Source organism: Talpa europaea, assembly GCF_964194135.1.
Source record: "Talpa europaea genome assembly, chromosome: 10".
Classification (NCBI taxonomy): domain Eukaryota; kingdom Metazoa; phylum Chordata; class Mammalia; order Eulipotyphla; family Talpidae; genus Talpa; species Talpa europaea.
This window is the reverse complement of record NC_140077.1, coordinates 40,713,514-40,735,669: the sequence shown is the minus strand read 5'-3', so window position 1 is coordinate 40,735,669 and position 22,156 is coordinate 40,713,514. Positions and strand designations below refer to the sequence as shown.

General features: G+C 46.8%; 1 protein-coding gene across 3 annotated transcripts in view; it reads right to left on the bottom strand.

Annotated features, from left to right (window-relative positions):
• CAMK2G (calcium/calmodulin dependent protein kinase II gamma) overlaps positions 1–22,156 on the bottom strand; it is a gene marked incomplete at both ends in the record, with an annotated part of 53,743 nt that overhangs the window by 13,605 nt on the left and 17,982 nt on the right. For 2 of the 3 annotated variants that reach the window (XM_084245369.1, XM_084245370.1), the window contains 10 exons: positions 6,332–6,375; positions 10,966–11,008; positions 11,242–11,325; positions 13,533–13,655; positions 14,254–14,348; positions 14,810–14,893; positions 15,322–15,424; positions 15,574–15,646; positions 17,972–18,037; positions 19,471–19,525. In XM_084245369.1, the coding sequence (XP_084101495.1) occupies positions 6,332–6,375; positions 10,966–11,008; positions 11,242–11,325; positions 13,533–13,655; positions 14,254–14,348; positions 14,810–14,893; positions 15,322–15,424; positions 15,574–15,646; positions 17,972–18,037; positions 19,471–19,525 (770 nt within the window). Of the gene's footprint in view, positions 1–6,331; positions 6,376–8,310; positions 8,374–10,965; positions 11,009–11,241; positions 11,326–13,532; positions 13,656–14,253; positions 14,349–14,809; positions 14,894–15,321; positions 15,425–15,573; positions 15,647–17,971; positions 18,038–19,470; positions 19,526–22,156 lie in introns of all 3 variants that reach the window. The other variant, XM_084245368.1, reaches the window with a different exon arrangement.

The window sequence follows — 22,156 nt, the reverse complement described above, 5'->3', positions numbered from 1 at the left end:
TTCTCAACCAGCACGCAGCAGCACGGTTTAAACACCAGAGCACTCTCAAGGAAACTTACCTCGCTATTATTTTAAAATTAAATATTTATTTGAAATTTTAAACCAGAAAGTGTTTCAAATATCCTTTAACAGTACTTAAGGAAACAACTATTTCCTTTTTCTTTCTTTCATTACATCCATTCTTTTTGAAAGAATGGATGGCCAGATAGAAGAATGCACAAACTGTCCTCAACAAAGGGTCTCCTTGGATCTGAGAATTTATGGTCCCTCATATCTTGTCCTCACAAGTGGCTCACACTCTTCTACAGAGCCTGGGTCACTGGTAGCCACCTCCACAGAAACCTAAAGCCCCTAGGTTCAAGATCACAAGATAGACTTGCAGCTCAAACCAATGCTAATATTCAGGCATCTTGTGATAGCTTCTGAACAGTGAGAAAAAACCCTCCCAATGGACCTTACACAGCAGGATTAGGGAAGAAGGAGCTGGGAAAGGAAGATGAATCAAAAAAGATCCAGGATGCTGAAAGCTCAGGATCTTCTGAGTAAATCTCCCATTGTTATACAGGTTATCACCTTGACATTCAGAAGGCCCAGAAAAGTCCAACTCTACACATTTTGCTTTGTCACCCTCTTTTCCTTTTACAGTGCTTTCATCCAGCCACTCCATTAGTTGCTAATACATGTCCCTGATCACAAAGGACTACAGTCATATGACAAGCAATTTGGGAAACGGAAAAGGAAAAAACCACCCATAGCTCTATCACTCTTGCCAGTCTTTTTCCTTATATAATTTAAAAATATCATTATAAGCTATATAAAAATTCATATATTTATTTTATAATTTTTTTAAAGATTGATTTATTTATGCATATGAGAACTGGAGTACAGGCCAAAGGTGCGGGGGGTGAGAGGAGTCACCAGAGACAGAGTGGGGAACAGAACAGGCAGACTGAGGGAAATACATTGCTGAGGGGGAAGAGCGGGCAAGACAGGAGAGGTCTGCTGTGCCATGTAGGTAGCTCTCTGGCCAGTCAGGGATGGAACTCGTGCTGCAGAGGCTGTGGATAGCTTCACAGTGCTGGACTTAACCCCTTGCACCATCAGGGAGGTCCCTAAATTCACATCTTTAAAACTAGTAGTATTTGTTTTTTTTTGTTTTAAAAGAGTTATTTATTTATTTATTTATACAAGCACTGGGTACAGTCAGAAGTACGGGAGGGTGAGAGAATTCACCAGAGCCAGAGTGGGGAGCAGAGCAGGCAGAAGGACCGAAGTACACTGCTGAGGGGGGCAGCGGGCGGCAGGAGAGGTCTGCGCGCCATGTGGGACCCTCCTCTGGTGGCCAGGGAGCAGCCGGGGATCGAACCGGCGCTGCAGAGGCTGCGGGCAGCTTCGCAACCCAGCACTCAACCGCTGCGCCACCGGGGAAGCCCAAAACTAGTAGTATTTGGATTTTTATTATGATTATCAGGTAATGCTCAGTCCAGAAAAATGTAGAAATACGGAAAAATTTAATTTTAATTAAATTTAATTCTCTCACCCTCCCGTACTTCTGACTGTACCCAGTGCTTGTATAAATAAATAAATAACTCTTTTAAAACAAAAATTAATTAACATAATTCCCCCACTTTCCAATAACCCAGTTGAAGTTACTATTAACACTTCAGTGGGTTTTCTTTCAATTCTTTTCCTACCCACATGCTATATACTAAGTGCCTATAAACATTATGTATACTGTCTTATATCACCCCTCTTTCACTTAATGTAAAAATTTGTCTCTACAGAATCATGAAAATTAATAACTTTGTAATGATTTAATAAAGGGATTTTTCATAATTACTCATCCTTTTAGATTCTGAGATTGCCTCCATTTTCTTCAGTTATAAATAATGTCATGTTAAGCATCTTTCTGCTTTCAATTTTTCCATATTTTGAGTTATTTCTTTAGGATAAATTCCCAGAAGTTAGAATTAAAGTGTGAAAACAGGTAGGAACTTTGACATACAGGCTATTTTAGAAAGGGCCATTTCAATTTACACCAAATGTGATCTTAAGAATCAAAAAATAGCACCCATTTCAACTTAGATTTTTCAGACACTAGAGAGATTAAACATTTCCCTACAGTTGTTAACTAGTTCTACTTCCTCTTTTTCAGACTGTCAATTCCTCTTCTTTAATCATTTATCTACTGGGTTAGAAGGTGGTTATTTACTAGAGAAAGCTTCTGTATGCAAAAATGTTAATAACCCTTCCCAGGCACCTGCTACAAATATTTCCCCCAGCCTGTCTGTTGTTGGTTACTCCCTTCAGAAACACTCGCTTCTTATTCTTAGCCTTTGGACCACTACTGTAGTCAAAGTCTTTTCTCAAGCATGAAACTCATTTGCTGAGCATATTATCAGGGTTAGACACTGGTTTAGTTTCATCTAAAGCAAGTTATCTCATGCTTCTACTTGCCCAGCTCAGCATTCCTGTAAGGCCAGACACTGCAGCACATCACTATTTTCCCCCCATTTCCTTTGCTGGTTTCCTTTCTTCCAGCCCCTGAATAAAAGATAACTCCCACATTTTGCCTTTACCAGACTCAAACTTTCATGTGCTTCTGGATTCATTTAGGGTAAAGGGAATATTATTAAAATTCAAATTCTCCTTTTGCTCAAGTGTTCTTGAACTTGAATTGCAGGATAGACCCTGGAACCTGTATATTTTAAACTAGCTCCTCAGGTTAATCTCACACGGGTGTGCAGACACATCTTAGGAGCCAGCATCTAGAAAGTTTCACTAGAAACCTGTCGCTTAGTGGTTCCTTTATCCAGCCTCTTACCATCATTTCAGCTGTCACTGCTTTGTCACTGAACTTTGTAAAATTGCTCTTCCCTTCATCCATACAGAGCTACTAATGTCCTCAGGATTATCATGTTTTTCAAACTTGTATATTTTTCACATGTGCTATTTTCCTGTTCCCTCTGTGCAGAATATCTTTCCCTACATCCCTCCTCTTTAACATGGCAAAATCCAGTAAGTCCTTCAGACTCATCCTGGAGCCATCTCCTCAGGAAGAGTTCCTGTCCTGGCTCAGATGTTTACCTCTCTGATCCCCTAACTCCTATCCTGCACACAACTCCCTTCATAGACCTCATAGGACCACACCCAAACTGATGTTTTCCCTGTTTCCTTCCCACTGCAAACACCTGAAAGGGTAGATGATGTCACTGCCTTCTAAGTTCCTAAGGCACAGAACTGTCTAAGTGAGAGAACTCATGTGATTTACTCATGTGAGTTCCCATCTGCATGTTCAGCCTTATCCCACTATACCACACTAAGTTTTCCCCAGCACCTTTAATGACTGTTCACATAGATGTCCACCTGTCTCTCAAAACATAACTTCTCTCTCCACTGAAATGGGAGTTCCTTCACAACTACTTCTATTTCTTAGCAGAAGTGCCACCTTTCTTTCAACATTCAAGGAACTATGACATTGCCTTTAATGGATCCTTTAATCCCCCCACCACATCCCTTATGAGCTTCCTTTGATGTGCCTCAAATCAGAGCTCAGCATTCACAGATACAGCTGGACCAATTACCCACAGAAAGCTCCTACTCTGAGAAGCTGGTGACTGTGCTCTTCTGATGGCTAAGTATTTTTTAAAATATTATTTATTTATGCATACAAGAGCTGGGGTATAAGCCAGAGGTGCAGGTGGGGTGAGAGGATTCACCAAAGACAGAGCGGGGAGCAGAACAGGTGGATCGACTGAAATACACTGCTGAGGGGAGCAGTGGGCGAGACAGGAGAGGTCTGCTGCTTTATGTGGGTCAGCTCCCTGGCTGGGCATTGAACTCGTGCTGCAGTGGCTGGCGATAGCCTAAGAGTGCTGAGACTTAACCCCTTGCACCACCAGGTAGGCCCCTACCCCTTTCTATTTTTAGTCACTTTCCTTTACCCTATACCCAGACTGCAGCAAACTGATATGTAACACTGTCACATCTGTGTCTAGTTCCTACCCTCTTCTATTAATCCTTAGAGCCTTAGGCAAAATTTTGAAAACATTGCTCTTACTGTAGTTTCCCTGCTCAGTGGCTTACGGTGTTTCCCAAGGTCTAATACACAAACTTCCAATTCCTCCGTCCATCTAGACCAATCCAGCTATCTTTCTGACATCCGTCTACCACACAGTCCATGTTACAACTGGGCAGAGAAAAAAAGTATGTTAATAGAAACAGTTGTTTAGAGAACCAATTGTTAGAGAACAGTTAGTGGAGAACCCATTCTCATTTTAAAGAAAGCACAGGTGCACCAAAAGGTGCATCTCCCACCCTGTCCTCACCACCAATCTGACTCCCATCACTGGCTTGGTTCCAATCTTTCCTCATCCTTTAAGATTTCTCCCATAAGCTTTTATTCTTGAAGCTTCTTGAATTCAACCACACCACATAGGGTCCAGTGCCAACATACCATTCAGTGCTTAGCTGATTCCAAGCACAACCATTTTCCTCTTCAATTAACCTTGCAACTTGCTAAGGTTAGATCACCTAATACTGCTCATGTGCTCCTAGAACTGGTGCCTCACTGGGCTTCTGCCAGGTACAGCAGGCCCCCTTATCCAAGGTTTCACTTTCTGCAGTTTCAGTTACCTGAGGTCAACCATGGTCTGAAAATATTACATACAATAAAAAATTTTGAGAGAGGGTCTCCCAGGTGGCGCCAGGGATTAAGATACAACCTATGAAGCTGTCCTCAGCCACTGCAGCACAAGTTTGATCCCCAGCCAGGGAGCTACCCACGTGGCCAGCAGACCTCTCCTGAATTGCCCGCTGCTCCCCTCAGCAGTGTATTTCAGTCAATCTGCCTGTTCTACTCCCCACTCTATCTCTGGTGAATCCTCTCATCCCCTGCACCTTTGACCTGTACCCCCGTTCTTGTATGCATAAATAAATAAATCTTTTAAAAAAACATTTTGAGAGACCATATCCATAGAACTGCACTACAGTATATTGTTATAATTACTTCATTATTAGTTCTTGTTGTTAATCTTATTGTGCCAAATTTATAAATTAAACTTAATATTTGTATAGGAAAAATAGTATGTACAAGGTTCAGTATTATCTGCATTTTTAGGCATACACCAGCGGTCTTATAATGTATCCCCCATGGATAAGTGAGGGACTACCGTACTTATTAAATACTTTGTAGACACAGACTGAATCTAGCTTCTTAGAAATAAACAATCTCTCTTTCCAACTAAACCTGCTCCCTTTCCCCTAACTCGGTTCCACCCATCTAGCTGGTGTTCCTGTAACTGGGGGTGGCTGGCCAACCCGAGCTGCATGTCAGCAGGTATGCGTGGAGCCCAAGCTCCCCTTGTTGGGGTAGAATACACAGAAGCAGGCATGCAGAAAATGAGAGAAAGAGGAAGGAGTAGAGGGAAGGGAATGGGGCACATGTGTGTATCTCAGAAAATTCTTGGAAAAGGCCCAATTTAAACTTTTGCTGGAGTTTTAAAGATTTGCATAATTTCATAGTTTGAAATTCTCTATTGGTAGGCTTCAAGACAGTATGAACTCCTATCCAATGTCCCAGCGCCAGGACCCTTTCTGCCCCAAAGCACTGACAGAACGCCTTGGGCCCTGTGAAGACCCTCCCAGCCACCTCTTCTCTACCTTGGCCAGGTTGCCCCTCCCACCAGCTTCCTGCTGGCCCCTCTGGGCCCCTGTTTTCTCTTCTGCCCTGATCCCCCAGGAAAAGTTCCCTCACCAAGAGGAAAGGAGCTGTGATACAGCATGTCCCTCACCTGTTTCTGAGGAGCCTTTGCCTTGAGAAAGTTTAAGACACTTTCACTCAGTGGTATCTCAGTTGGGTTCTAGAAGGACTTTGGAGATAAGGAAAAAAACCAAAAGGATAGTGGCTTCAGGTTCCAAGCCCTGTACCCTGAGTCAAACAGACAAACTTTGTATTCATTTGATAAAAAGGGCTTGCATTTTAAAAAGGAAAAAAAAAAAATAACCAAATGACCTAAAAAGGACCACAGTCAAGTCCTGGAGATGTGGCACATATCTGGAAATCAAATTCAGGATTCAGCTCTAGTAAACTATAATTTGGATCATTTCCCCGGAGTCTTTCCAGTCATGCTAGGGTCAGGAAAAACTCATCTCCCTCTGCCCTCTCAGGCCAGTGGAACCTGCTGTTCTGAGCACAAAGGTTTCTGGTTTAAAGCAGAAAAGCAAGGATAGGAAGGTTCCCATGGAGAGGGGGGAAAGGTGCCAAGAAATCCCCATGGTGACTATTGGGAGAGAGAGGTCAGTTTTAGACTGGAGGGGTAAACACACCTACCTTGACGCCACCATCCGACTTCTTGTTCAATAGGCTTTTGGCAGCTGTGGAAACAAAAGAGGAAAATCAAGTCTCCTGCATTGAACCCTCTCCCCAACCTGAAGTCTGGCAGCTGGATCTGCAAGAGACTGCTATATCTGACCTGGGGGCCAGGAGTCTCCTGAAACCTCAGGAAGAGGTCCTCCCTAGTAGTCCCAAAGCTAGAAGGGCACCCCAAGCAGCATCAGATCCTGAGGGTTGCACCCCAGGACCTCCTCCTCCATGGAAGAGGGCTCAGCAGAAACAGGGTCACTGTGCTTAGGAGGAGAAATCACATTCAATACTGCAGCTGCCAGGGCACTGGGAACTCTGCTTTCGACAGCTTCCACCCAGGCCTGGAAGCAGAGTGCCAGGGTGAAAGGTGAGGGCTCCATCCCTAGATGCCATGGAGATCCTCAGGACGGCCAAGCTGGAAGGATGCAAGACATCTCCTGAGTGTTCTCAAGAAACAGTGTCACAGTTCACAAAGGAGACCAGACTTGAGGACAGACAAGACACAGACACAGAAACCAGGACCACCTACAGGAGGGTTTTGCCAGGAGGTTGAAGCCTTGACTGGGGCAGGCTTACTGGGTCCTATCTGCCATCCTTTCCTCAGAGTCCACTCTTTGGACCCACTGAGCAGGAAGGACTGGGCAGAATGAAGTTTTAATCAGGCACAGGGCGATGCTCAAGGCTAGTGATGTCTGTTGACCACAAAGGCCATGGGAAGGTAGCAGACAGTGGATGGAAGTCTGGGAGGCATCGAGAGGTGGAATCAGTCCAACTGTTTAATCCACCTGGACTCTGATGGGTTTGCATCTTGGGTCCACCACTTAGTAGCTGTGTGACCTTGGATGAGCTACTTAACCTTTCTGAACCTCAGTTTATCTGTAACATGGGATAAAGCAGGGCTTCATCATTGAATAGTGTGGGTCCAGTGAGATCATGCATGAAAAGCGAAGTGCTTGGCATAGAGCAAGTAATCAGTATGTGAGACATCAGTACTATTGCTGCTGCCATTCTTCCCTTCAGATGGGCATTCCGACCAAAGCTGGGTCCCAACTCTCTCCAGTGAATAGGGATCCTTCACACAACCCCCAAAATAGCCTTTGGGCCTATCTCCAATTATGCTAGGAAGATCTAAAATTTGTTTTTTTAATGTGTTCACTACCTTACCATCTACTGTGGGAAGTGCTTACATACACCAGAGTTTCTCCACTCTGGCTGCCCATTGCAATCATTTGGGGAGCTTAAAAAATTGCTTAGGCTTATCCCATGCTCTAGGAATTTTGATTTTGTCTATCTGGGGTGGGGTCCTGGCATCAGGATATTTTACAAGCTCATAGATATTCAGTTGTCTTGCAGAGGTAGGGTTGATAGCCTTTGAAATACATGACCTCAATCCCTGGAGGACATGGAGACATGAGGAAACTAAGACTGGGAGACCTGGTGTGAGTTGTTCAGGATGTGGCAGGACTAGAATCCAAATCCAGGGATGGCTGTCTCCATAGCTTCTGCACTCTATAGCCTTCCAGATGTGGAGGCTTTCAGATGTGTGCAAATGCCAGACTTCACAGCTTTGAGTGGTATAGCTTCCTCTGTGAGGTGTCCAACAGTGCTGTAGAAGCTTAGTCCTAGCACTGGGCCACGCCAAGCCACATCCCTCACAGGCAGGCCAGGCTCTTGGGCCATCTGGAGCAAAACCTCCTACTGCCCAGCTCCACGTCCCCAGGCTATTGCCTCCTGAGAGTTGGCAAGCGCCCAGCATGCATGGCTGGTTAGGGGCTTCATAACACCAATGCGCTCGCAGATGCCAAGTTAGGTGGTCCGTTGGCATGCCCATCTCAGCCCGCAAGCATAGGACTCGTCTCCCTGGTGAGTGGGCCTGGCATGCTGGCCCTCCTGGTGGGGTGGCAGGGAGCCGAGGCAGGCGGTCGGGGAGGACTCATGCCACGTACCTTGCCCGGCCAGGCCGGCGGCGCTCGCGGCAGGCGAGGCGGGGGCGGAGCTCTGCCTGCCAACTGAGGGGATACAGTCTCTCAGTGCACAGAGCTGCCGCAAAGCCACGGGGGCCAGTCAGCAGCGAGCATGGCCCAGCATGAGGCGTGGGAGCCTGCTGGCTGCCCACACACAGCAGGGCCCGGGCGGCGTGGCCAAGCCAGCCGAGCTGGGGGAGCGAAGGCGCTGGGGGCAGGCCGATGAGCAGGTGCAGCTAGCCCTGCAGCAGTCTGGGGCTGAGAGGAACAGGCTTGGATAGGGCAGGGGGAATACCACGGTTCCACTCTGTGGAAATGGCGTCAGCAGCTGTCCCATGAAATCTTCTGGTGAGAGTTTATAGGTGAAAGCCTGATTCAGTGAGGCAGGGTCCTTTCTGAGGTAGCACAGTCTTAGCTTAAGACTGTGAGGAAAACGAGCCTCATGTTCAGACCTACCCCTCCTCAGGGACCTAAATGAGGATGTTATCAGAGAGTCCAGGAGTACAGGGCAGCCCTTTCCTTTAGCCACATTCCAAAGAGTAGAGAGACTGGCTCTTGGGGCCCAGGAAAGGGCCATAGCCCTTGCAAAGCTAAATACACTGATGTGCCATGCTCTTCCATACTCCCTAGCAACTCAGAGACTCCGGTCGCTTTCCCTCTTCAAGGCAGGTATAGAGGAGAGGGAACTTTTCTCAGTTACCTGAATTTTAAGTATCCTGAGGGTGAAGAGCCCCCAGGAAAAGAAAACAACACAGGTTGCTGAAGAAATACATTCTAAAAACTCCTGATTTCACCATTAGCTAACCTGCCACAGTCCAGGTCTAAGCTGTACCTCTTATTTGGGATCAACTGGAAAACAGCTACCTCATTCCTAAAATACATAGGTGCCCTTCCTTCATGATTACACATGTAGACACTTCTTCCTACAGGAGCTTCTGGAGATAGACTCTGTCCTCATGGGTCTCAGAGTCAGGACAAAAGAGGTCTACCTGGAATGCTGGGAGCATTTACTTGGTCTCCTCTGATCCAGGGTAAAGTGAGCTCAAAGGCCAGACGAAGTCTGGGCATTAAGGGCAGGACACTCTTTGGGGAGAATGAAAGTGCTTCATTCTAAGAGAGAAACCAATTTCCTGAAACCAGGACACTAATTTCCTGGACTGGACAGGGGGACGCTGATATAGAGGCCTGGGGCTAAGGGACAGGGCACATGTATTGATTTCCCAGCTTAAGGAGAAGCAGAAGCCTGTCTGTACATGTCTCCCATTTAGAGAGAAAATGGATCACTATTCTAGGGTCAGCATCAAAATGTCCCTGAGACTCCTCTAGGAAAGCTCCCAAACTGAGAAAGTAGAAGCTGCAAGTAATTAGAGGATAGGAAGCACAACGTGGGACTATAGCCCCATCCGCAGCCAAATTGCTCCCTCCTCACACAAATTTTCACATCTGTATAAGGTGAATCCAGAAACGCTATCTTCCCTTCATGGGAAGCCACAACACGAGAATGGGCCCCAAACCAGGGCCTTAGCCAATGAAAGTGGGGCACTCTCCTGGCTCAGTCTCCAGATCTGTGACCCACCAGAGCCCCGTGACTCTCTCTTGGCCTAGAACTCAGAGCCCTTAGGGCTTGTCTGCAGCATCCCCGGGGTCCATAGGTTACCTGGAACCAGCACAGAGGTGTCTGAGCCTGTCAGGACTCAGGCTCAGGGGAGCACCCTCTGCCCAGAGCAGCTGTCTACACGAGCGCTCCCGCAAAGCCCCTCTCCACGGCAGTGCAGAAGGAAAGCAAAGGAGGGAGTCTTGTTATGAGAATGTTAGAAAAGGGGTCTTGAACCAAAACAATGGAACTGGGAGTAAGGGGAGGGAAGGCCAAGGGGCAAGGCAAGCAGGGAAGAGATCGTTCTGTCTTTAGTTAGGTCCTGATGTTATTTTCCTCACAGAAAAGCCACTGTGCTTTCCAACTGAGGGTAAACAACAATAGAGGTGAGGGGAGGGGGCAAGGGGAGGTGGAGTGTCTTGCATCTTAAAAAGAAATGTCAAGTGTGATTTACAAATTACTGATCCCAACTCTCCCAATTCCTCATGCAAATTTAAACAGGTCTCTTTTTCCTCCCATCATGCTGGTCTCTATTCCTTCACTTTATAGCTAGCATCACAGAAAGTATTTTAAGTACAGTTGCCGTAAAAGGTTTAGACATCTGGAATAATTTCTATTAGTCATCTCTACTTGGACACAATGAAGGAGACATTGTCCCAGTCTGCAAATTAATGGTGGCGACTGAGAAGATTTACTATACCTCATCGCTTTCTTTTCCCCAGCACATCTTCTAATACCCGAGAGACTGGCTAAAATCTTAAAGTGCTGAGAGTCTTCAGATAAATAAGAAACCAAAAAGATTACGTAAATGGAGCCCGGGTAGGCTAATCCTTGGGAGATTCTAGGGAACAGAATTCATAAATGTGAACCCAAGAAAAGTCCCCTGGAAACTCAAGTTACAGGGTCCAGCAGCAGCAGACCCTCAAAACAGAATCCTTGCCATTTGGTCAAGGCATTGTTCCAAAGGGCCAGTGCTGGGGAGGCAATGCCATTCTGACCCACTCACCTCTGCAGAATTAAAGAGCACAGCTGGGAAAACATACCTGAAAAGTTCCTGGAGACAAGCATAGTTGTGAGGATGGCACCCTAGGGAAAAAAGAGGGTGCTGTAAATTCAATCAGACTCTAGAAAAGCAGTCTGGTCTCATCTAAAGAGTAGTTGCAGCTACAATCTAAGACATCATGCCTCTGGGACTCCCCAACACACACAACCTTCAGAGCTCAGCTCCAGCTAGCAGGGGAGCTTTCTTCTGTGATGGGGCAGAAGTACACTGTGAAAGGGTCCCATCCAGGGCACTGATGCCCAAAGGCAAGACTTACCTTCAGTTTTCTTCGGGCATTGAACTTGCGTAAGCACTCCACAGTTTCCTGACGATGCATCATGGAGGCCACCGTGGATCGTTGCTAAAAGCCAGACAGACAGGCCTGTGAGGTCCCCAGCTTGGTCCTCTGCCTCTCACTAGAGTCCCAGTGCCCATAGCCTTGTACTCAGTTACCCCAGAGTTGCTCCAAAGATAAAGAGGTCATAGATTCAAAAATGCTTTTAGAATAAAAGCACTCACCAAAATACAAGGTTACATAAGCACAATAAAATGAAGATGAAAACACCACCAATAATTGATGCCAGATGTGGGTGCCTCCAAGACAGAGGCAGTGAAATGGGAGGTTATCCTGCGTGCTGTGATCCTCATGCTGTTACTCCTCCAGCAACTGTCTCCTCAGCACCTACTGTGATCCAGATTCTAAGCAATGAGAGAATAGGCCAACTGCCTTCCGGGAGTTCCTCACAATACACCCTCACACAATGAATGAAACTGTGATCTGAGAAGCTAGGAATCTTTACTTTTAAGCATCAATTTTTTTCATCATTTTGGATGGACATTTTTCTTCAATGTATTACTGCTAACTTCCTTCCTCTAACAGAGCCGACTGGCTATGATGTACATTTCCTTGATGACTCAGGGTAATCAATATAGCATCAATCAGCACACAATATCATAACGCTGTGATGTCCCCAGGGGCAATACAAGTGGGAGTTGGGTGCATCAAGTGACCCCCACAACAGAATATTTCTCTGATTCTTTTTTTCCTACAGGGGAAAGTTTGAATGCAAGTCTCCCACTACTACAGATTATATAGTGGAGTTTCCTACATTTGGGAAATCACAGGATTCAGCAGTGTAACAAAGAACTCTCATTTTGGGAAAAACCATCTTCGTGATCATGGCATCTTCCCTGCTAGTTATGTACAAAACTAAAATCATCATCTCTCACAAACTGATTCCTTTTCTGGGTTTCTTCTGAGTCAGTGAATGGCACAACTCTCAACTCACTTAAAATTAAAAACCAGGTTAGTCCCCACATCCTTTACTCCCTTCACTCCCCAAATCTAACTGCAAGAAATCCTTTTGATTCTATCTTCCAACATATCTCTCAAATTTGTCCACTCCTTACTATACTGCCCACTCTCTTAGCACTACCCTTAGTTGAGATTTCATCTAGTCTTGCTTAGCCAATTATGACAGCTTCCTGAGTGCTCTGCCCCCAGTCTCTCTCCATTTTGATTCTAATTTTTAGACAGCTTTCAAAGTGATCTTTCTTAATTGTAAATTCCATTCCCTCTTTAAAACCTTTTAATGGCTCCCTAAGCTTTCAGAATAAAATAGAAACTCCCTAGGCAGAAACTGGTAAGTCATGGAATCTTTTTGGTTTCATTCCCTTATATTTCCATAGTCATACCTTTGTCTATAACCGACCTACTTAGCACTCCTAAACTTGCTGCAATTCCCCATGGCCTCTCAAACCCTGGACCACATTTACCCATTGCCTGCAGGTTATCATCCTGGGGAATTTATAGTCATCTGCCAAGAACTAGGACAGAAGTCACCTCTTCCATGCAGTCTTCCCATTGCCTACCATTGACAGGAGGAGCTCCTGTGTGCTCACACACATACTGTGCCACACTCAGAGAAGTTCCCTATTTTAGTTCCTACTGCCCAAATAATTTTTGAGATCTCCGGGGGAAGGGCTACGCCTCACTTATATATCTACTGCCAGCACCCACATGATGACCAGCATTAGAGGTTTTCAGTAAACACACGAAAGAACAAATAACTGTGTCAGATGCCTAACAATAGCAGATCTTCTTCCTTAAAAACAGATATTTCAGTGTGATAGAATTATATATGGAAACAGAGTATGTCAACCCACATTGATAACCTCGGGGGCTTGCTTATTTGTTGGGTCTTGATCACATTTCCAATAGAGCTTATGAGAGTTGAGAACTGGGTAAGGACCTTAAGCTTGACAATTTGCTGTGGGTTCTGCTACTTTCTGTCACCAACTACCTAGAGTTAGCCAGGATCAGTCCAGGCCCTCATTTAAGATCATAACTAAATCACAACTTGACAAGTGAGTGGGGGAAAGATTGGTAGAGGACAGTTAGCCCCCTCTGCCTCCTTCTGGTGACATTTACTGATCCTGGTCCTCACCCAGTCACCCTACCTCTCTGCCGAGTCCTTGCTCGGCAGGGATCAGTCTGTTAGTAAGGAGATACTAAGGGCATATCGAGGGCTGATATTCTTGATCTCAATCTTGGGCAAAGACACTTACACAGACCCATGGGTGCTTGAGAGCTTGGTCAGCTGTTATGCGCTTTGCAGGGTTTATGGTCAGCATCTGGTTGATCAAGTTCTTGGCTTCAGGAGTCACTGTGTCCCACTCTGGTGATGGGAACTAAGAAGTAGGAACAAAGGGTGGAAGGATGTGAAATTTGTGAGCCTCACCCCTTGAAAGGTAGGCTGTTTTCATTCCAATTGCTATAAACTGCACTACTCTGTGATAACTAAAGCTACCCAACAGAGAGGTGGGGAAGCCTGGGGTATCTTAGGATCTGGTTCAACTTAAAGACTAGGAAAGGAAAACAGAACAGTCATAGTTAGAATGCCAGACTATCAGATCACAGCATGAAGGGACTCTGATATCTTCTGGTTCAAACTCCATCTCTACTAGGAGATCACAGCAGTGCAGCACAACACCCAGGGCCCCACTGCAATGGAAGGAGACACCACACTTGTCCCCATGGGATGCAGCACACCACACTACCATTCCGTTCTTTGCTAACAACAGATCAAAGGGCTGCAGTAGCCTTCTTGATTTTATAGCTACCAAGAACAGCTGTGCCAAAAAGTTGCTTCCTGGGACAGGGGGTGGAAAGAATTAGGACCTGTATGTCCATCCCTAGGTCCTCAAAACCCCAACATTCCGCATGACATACTAAACACGCACCCTCCTGTGGACAGAGCCCAAGGGGCAGGAAGAAACTGGTCCTTACATCATAGGCGCCAGCCTTGATCTGCTGATAGAGCTTGTGCTGATCCTCATCCCAGAAGGGAGGGTATCCCACCAGAAGGATATATAAGATGACTCCTATGAGACAGAACACATGTCACTAGGGTCAGTCACCTATTTCCCCAAGGAACCAAGAAATGTCACACAGGGCTCAAAGCCACCTAAAGAGTCAAGGGCCATATCACAGGGAGAAGTGGATGCAAGCTGATAATGCTGAGCCACTAGACATCCCCCCACCCCCCACCGCCCTCCATTATGTTTCATTCCCCATGTTACCAAGCCATGTCAGGAATTTTTTTAGGCACAAGCCATCCCCTAAGGTGTGGTCAAGTCCCTCTTCAAAAAAGATGCAACACAATCCAAGAAGTACTTGGGAAGGAGGTGACAGCCAACCCGGGGAAACTCGCACAAACATTGTGAATTTCACATATACCAGACATTTGTGGGACCCACAAGGAACAGCAATGCCTCTTTCTCGTCATTGCTGGGAGTTGAGGGTCCTTAACACCAAAAAAGCTGAGAGTGTGGAATGGGCTTACCGCAGGCCCAGATATCCACAGGTTTTCCATAGGGATCTTTCCTCAAGACCTCAGGGGACAAGTAACCTGGGGTGCCAGCAAAACCTGTAGCAGAAGAGAGGGTGGAGGCGACCTGAACCTACTTTCTCTCTCATTAAATCCACATCAGCAGTTTCCCCCACATCCCTTCTCACTCCTGCTTTTGCTACATAAGCTCTTAGCACACAGGCAGCAAGAGATGATAGGCTGGGCTTCTTGTAGTACCCAGAATCTAAATCAGAAGATAAGTCTGTGCGCCTACCAGGAACTCCCAACTTCTCCCCAGAGGCAGCGAGAATGCAGGGCTGACAACAGCGAGACTCGCTGTACTGAGTCACATAGGACCAAGAGGGAGCTCCACACCCTCCCCTCCTCCAGACTCTGAGGAGGCCAAGACCATCAAGGGTCTGACTGCTAGTTCTGAAAGAGGAAGGCAGATCAGGAAGAGAAGGAAGGGCGGGGGCCGCATTCCAGGAAGACAGGGTCACCCTTACCAAACCAAGCCTGCTGCTCTCCCTGCACTTCAATGGCTAAGCCAAAGTCAGCCAGCTTGACGGCGGCACCCTTGCATTTACTTGCCAGCAGCAGGTTCTCAGGCTGTATAAGGAAGAGAGAGGGCCCTTGTGAGGCATCCAACCCCCTCCCCTCCTAGAGGGAGCCTAGTGAGGGCCACGCAGTACCACCATCTGGCACCAGGTGGCACCAACACTTCACAAACAGGAGGCAAAGGGAGGGCCTGGTAGTACCTTCAGGTCCCGGTGGACGATGTCATGCTGGTGGATGTGGTTAACACTTTCCAGAATCTGATGTATACAGTGGCTGCAAAAGCAGAAGTGCAGAGTTAAATGGCCTCATCCTTGACCACATGCTGTGGACTAAAGCACCTAATTCTGGGTGCAGGTTGACAATCACTGGATGAGGTACAACCTGGGGCTTTGGAAATCATCTAGTTTAACCTATTTACAAGAGGAAACTGAGGCCCAAGCAGATAAGTGGTTTGTCCAGGGTCTCCTGCTACATGTAACAGCAGAAGAGGGACTAGGCAGAAGAGGGTCCACCACACCTCCTTAGGCCACAAAGGCCTGACATGACCAGTTTGTTTCCAAGATTTTAGGTTACCCCAGACTTCTGAAAATGAGAAACCATCCAACCCCTTGCTTTTTTTCCCCTTTCCCCCTATAGTAACTTTATATTCTTGGAGTAGAGGTGTGTGGTGGCAACTTAAGGAGAGTTCAACTTAAGCCTAAATTGTTTTTTTTTTTTTGGTGGGGGGGGGGCGTGGATGCACTCATTTGTTTACTTAAACCTTTACTGAGTGCTTGTAGATACTGTGCTTGATACCAACAGGATATAAAGATGAGTAAGACCCAGTGCCTGTCTTCAAGTTTATCATCTGCATGGGGGAGATAAAACACAGATACTTTAAGAAACAATGTATTTAAGTGGGATCCAAAGAGGACATCTGAGAAACATTTCTGATAATGATTTTGCACAGAAAAAGATAACTAACCCACAGTCACATTGAGCTGCTGATTCTTGAATCAGGCTATCCACCTTCCAAACCATCCCGTCACATTTGCAGTCAAACTCCTGGCAGGGAGCGTTGGTAGTCTAGAGCAGCAGTGAAAAATGGGGGACAATTTTGCCTCCCAGGAGACATCTGGCAATGCCTAGACACATTTCTGGTTGAAACAACTGAGGGGGAAGGTGCTACTGGCATCCAGTGGGTAGAGGCCAGGATGCTGCTGAACTTCTATAATGCATAGGAGGGGCCCTCACAACAAAGTGTTACCTACCCCCCCAATATTAATAGTGGCTACTGCTTCAGCTTCCACATGCCTGGTAAAGCCCCTTTGCTCTTTTGGAAGCCTCAGCATCAGATTTTAGAGGAAGGAATAGTAAGTCCAGGTTATCAGCCCAGCACCCCGAACTCTGCAATCCTGCTTCATATACTTGGTAGTGCCTGCTGGCTGGGGTTCCATTCTCTAGGCCAGAGTTTCTCAACCAGACCTCCTCACAGGACACAGCCCAAGAGTAGTCCAAAGAGACTCTTAAGACTGAGCAGAAGAGGCGAGTCTCCACAGAAAAGTATAATTAGAACAGAGCCAGGCTAGCAGGGAGAGCCTTCTGGCCAAAAATGGCAAAAGTGCGAAGTGTCCCAGCAGAGCCAGGCCAAGCCCACTGGTACAGTCACCCCTTCCCCCCCCTCACCCCCCAGCTCTTCCTCCTCCCCGCCAGACTCCCTGAGCTATCACCGCCTCCTCCTGCCCAAAGCCCAGTCCTCCCCTGCTGGCACTGGAATTCATCTCCCCACTTGAGAATTTTTCCTGAGGCTGAAGCATCTGAAGTTGATCAGCAAACACTGGCCTCTCAGGGTTGAGAAATTTGCGAGGAAGCTATACTCCCCCACTCTCCAGAGACAGCCAGCGCTGCCACAGATGCCAGATAAGCTGCAGGCAGGATGATCAAAACCAGGTTGTAAGGACATCACCCTCGGAGAAAATTTGGGGCCGGGGGAGGAGCTGAGGCAGGAAAGGCAGGCCAAGAGAGCTGTGGTGTGGGAGGAATCTGCTGTGTCACATGAAGGAGCCGCCAGGGCTTCTATGGAAGCTGGGGGCTGAGGGCTGGTGGGAGGAACAGTCCTCCAGGCTGAGGAGCCCCATGTTGGGGCTGCTCATTGTGGTCAAGAGACAGGTGATGCAGGCTGAACTCTCATGAATAGGTTCTTGGTTGGATTATCAATCCAAGTGTTTACACCCCTTCAGAAGAGAAATCATATTTTCTCCATCTGTGGATCATCCCCAGGATTCTTTATTCACAGTATAAAGAAAGAAGGGAGTAGGGAGGGTCCTTGGACATGCTTGGGAGTACACAGTAGTGCAGAGAAAAGATATTTCTGGGGTGACAGGGTAAAGAAGACTTCTAAGAGCTGTGCAAAAAAAAAAATCTGTCTGGGTGTGTTGAATTTTTAACTTGTAATATCGCCCACAAAATGCAACCCAAGTCCAGCTCTACAGAATCTTCCTCCAGACAAAAGCTCTTCTGATCTTCCCCAGAGACTATGCAAATAAGCATAATGCCTGCCCCCCTTCCCCACCAAGGTGGCCAAGATTTGCACTTAGAATCACAGGGCCCTGGTCTCACCTGGCATCAGCTTCACTGTAGTATTCTCTGGCCACGATGTCTTCAAATAGCTCCCCACCAGTAACACTGCAACCAACAAAGAGGGTCAGAGGAAGCAGGTCAGTTGGCGAGCCCCGGCACCAACAGGTTACAGATTGCAGACTAGAACAGCTTTTATAGAAATCCCAGTTCTACATGTATTTTGCCTGAAACCCAGATCACACTCAATCTTCAGCGACACAGGGCTTCTCCTTGGCATGATACCAGCCCACCCTCCCTCCTGCACATTTCTGTTTCTAAAACCTACAGATTAGCTAAAACCCAAGCAAAGATGAATATGCACGAATCTAAGAGAATCTACACAGAGCTTTATTTGAGACCAATATGAATACTAAGAAACAGCTGCCCAAGAAGGACAGACCAACCACTGAAGTTGGAAGAATAATGAGACCAAGGACACAAAGATCCAACTCTGAAAATGCCAAAGAGGCATTTCCAGAAGGTAAAGAGCCACTATTAAGATATTAAACCACAACTAAAGTGGAGGAAAGACCAATTGGAGCTTAGTTTATGACTGATAACAGCTACCTTCAATTTTCCAGAATCAGAATTCTTTTATTTCAAAAGATTTATTTTTTATTTATTTATGCCTATAAGAACTGGGGTGTAGGCTAGAGGTAAGAGGATTTACCAGAGACAGAGTGGGGAACAGAACAGGCAGATGCACCAAAATATACTGCTGAGGGGAGCAGTAGGAGAGACAGATACCTGCTGTGCCATGTGGATTAGCTCTCTGGCCCGGGATCGAACTCTGGCTGCAGTACCTGCAGATAGCTTGATAGCTCTGAGACTGTAACCCCTGTGCTACAAGGGAGGTCCTTCCCAGAATTCTTGAGGTCATGCAAAGAGCTGGATTTTACTTCTTACTAAGGACAACATGCCAAGAAACAAGGAAAAAAGCATCTACACAAGGGATGCTGTTGAACAGAAATGTGAGAACAATGTCACCCACAGGTTAGGGGTTCCAGAAAGATGCCAAATGAGCAATCGCCCCCTCAGCCACTTGCCTATTAACAGAGGAAGTTAAAAATCAAATCCTTTCCCTCAGGCAAAGGGAAGGGACCCTCAGAGGAGGCTAAAGACCCAGTTTAGACCTTTTTCTAAGCCTTCATTTCAGCCAGTTAGAACGAAAGGCCCCCATTTCCTCAGAGAGTGTCACTTACAGGGCCTCCCTGGTGGCGCAAGGAATTAAGCACCACACTATGAAGCAGTCCACAGCCTCTGCAGCATGAGTTCAATCCCCGGCCAGCCAGGGAGGTACCCACATGGCGCAGCAGACCTCTCCTGCCTCACCTGCTGCTCCCCTCAGCAGTGTATTTCAGTCAATCTGTCTGTTCTGCTCCCCACTCTGTCTCTGGTGGACCCTCTCACCCCCTATATCTCTGGCCTGTACCCCAGCTCCTGTATGCATAAATAAATAAATCTTAAAAAAAAAAAAAGAAAAAAAAAGTGTCACTTACAGGTCAAACACGAGGTAGTGAAACCCTTCTTCAGAAATACTGTCATGGAGGCGCACTGCAAGAGAGGCGAGGGGGACAGAGATTAACAAAGAGAAACCTGGAAGTACTACTCTCCCCCTGCCCTATCCTGTTGGCCTCACTAGGCTTTCGGCTGGAAGAATGGAGTCCCAACATGCCCCATACCCCCCAATCCAGATTTACGGAGCCATGGAGCAGAAAGAACCGGAATCCAGGTCCAGTTCTCTGGTCACCACCTCAGATGTAGGCAAGAAATAGAAGTTCCATGACAAAGTCAAGGTGGAGAAAAGCATGAATCCTCCCAGAGGGGCTAGTCCTAGAGAAGGTGGTGCTGGGATTTGGGGTGTGATGGTACAATGCAGAGCAAACGGCAGTTGGTGACACTGAGTGTGGGGACAGAGAATGACAAGATGGGAAATCCCAAGAGCTGTTTCAGAGGAGTAAACAGGAACAGACTTAAGGAGACAAAGTTGGAGAGATGGATCCCCCAGGAAGGCAGGTGAAGAGAGGATGACGGATGGGGTGCCACGCACAGGAGAAGACATGCAAACTAGCGAAAGACAATGGTGACTGTTTATTAAGTGCGTGTTATGCGCCAGGCTTGCATGAGTCTCTTAGTTAATTACTTATTTTATAGCATTTATTGAGTAACCACTGTGTACCAGGCCCTGTGCTACTTAGTAGTGTTTATTTTTTATTTTATTTAATTTTATTTTTTTAATTTTTTTTTCTAGAGGCATGTCTTATTTATTTATTGTTTGTTTGTTTTTGGTTGGTTTATACATGCACTGGGTACAGTCAGAAGCGTGGGAGGGTGAGAGAATTCACCAGAGCCAGAGCGGGGAGCAGAGCAGGCAGAAGGACCGAAGTACACTGCTGAGGGGAGCAGCGGGCGGCAGGAGAGGTCTGCGCGCCATGTGGGACCCTCCTCCGGTGGCCGGGGAGCAGCCGGGGATCGAACCGGCTGCAGAGGCTGCAGGCAGCTTCGCAACCCAGCGCTCAACCGCTGCGCCACCGGGGAGGCCCCTTAGTAGTGTTTAGAAAGGACATGGTGCCTGCATTCAAGCAGGAGTTATTATTCCTGATGATTATCCTGAGATGAGTGTTACTTCCATTCTGCAGAGGGCACTGGAGCCTCAGAGCCAAAGATGTGCTGTGGGTTAAGATGTGAACCCAGCTCTTTTTCACTCCCATTTTAGTCTTCACTACTGCTTCACCCAGGAAACAAAGCAGAGAACCCAGAGAAAAAAACCACTCACAAATGTACCTACAACAGCATCACAGATGGTCCAGGAGGCCACTGCACACTGCAGACCAGGGCAATTGATCAACTGTAAAAAAAGGCTGGCAAGCAGAATCCCTTCCCACTCCCTGCCCTGAGAGCTCTTGGGCAAAAAAAACAAAAAACAAAAAATACCTAATGTCTTCTGAGGTCTCCTCTTTAAGTTTCTGCCCACAAAGCCACCTCTGGGTTAAATGCCAACCCCTGAGCATCATTTTAGTGCAAATATACACAACTCAAAGCTTTGGCCAACTATCGGCTCTTCCTGTCCCTACCCTCACCTGAACTCCCTTGATGGGGAACCTCTGTCCCAAAGGGCTCCCTCTGACCCTTGCTCTAATCCTCAGAAGCTTTAGGGAGCAATTCACAGAGCACTCCAGGAATGGGCTCAAACCAAACCAACCAGTGAAGTTCTTGGATACACAAAAATCGCCATGTCTTTCCTTGGCAGGCCCAGGCTGCCAACCACCCCGACTGACAACTTCCATTTCCAGTGTCAGAACATTTCATCAGGGTTGGTGCTTCCCTACGTCCTCTCCCCACCAAAACAAGATCAGTCAAAACATAAAATACAGGCACTTAGCCATCACTATAGCCCTGTCATTCTCCTCACTTGACAAATAAGCTTGGGCCTGCCAGGGCTAGAATCAGGGCCTAACGACTGTTTGCATTTCATACTGCCTATCTTATGTGATCTGATCTAGTTAGTCAGCCCCAAAATTCCACCCCAAAGTCAGTATTTCTGCGATTTACCAATGGGATCAAAGCAGATAGAATTTTTATATTTCTTTTTCTTAAACCCTCTTTTCTCTACTTGGGCAAGCAAGTTTACACTTCTCGAGGTCTGCAGATGACAGAGGAGAGTTTTTAGGATAGGAGGAAGGGGTTACAGCTAGACCCCCTCCCTCCCTCCCACCTAACTAACACAGGCATGCTCAAGTGAGCTCCCCCAAAGCCCAGCCACCACCTCCCTCATCACTTGTGCTTCTCTGGCCTAAGTTGGTGCCTCCTGCTGAGTCCTGTCGCAGCTGCTGCTCCCTTGTTTCCAAAAGGACTTTCCATTTAATTAAAAATTTGCTATTAAAAAGCATTAAAGTGTGTAATACAAATAATCCCCTGGAAATCAGCTGTCCCAGAAGCTAAAGACCAGCTTCATTAGGGAGGTGACTAACAGCAGCAGGATCGTGAGCTAAGAGGACAGCAGGTAGGAGGCTAACAACCACTCTCGGGGGAGTCCTGCCACCTGGCCCTGCCTCCCCCCGACCCTGGCCCCACGTCAACTCTCTGGTCCAGTAAAGGTGGGCTGAGAAGAGGGCAAAAAGTGTAGGCACTCATGCCTACACCCCGACAGGGAGTCACGGCACTTGCCCTTCTCCAGAAGGCCAC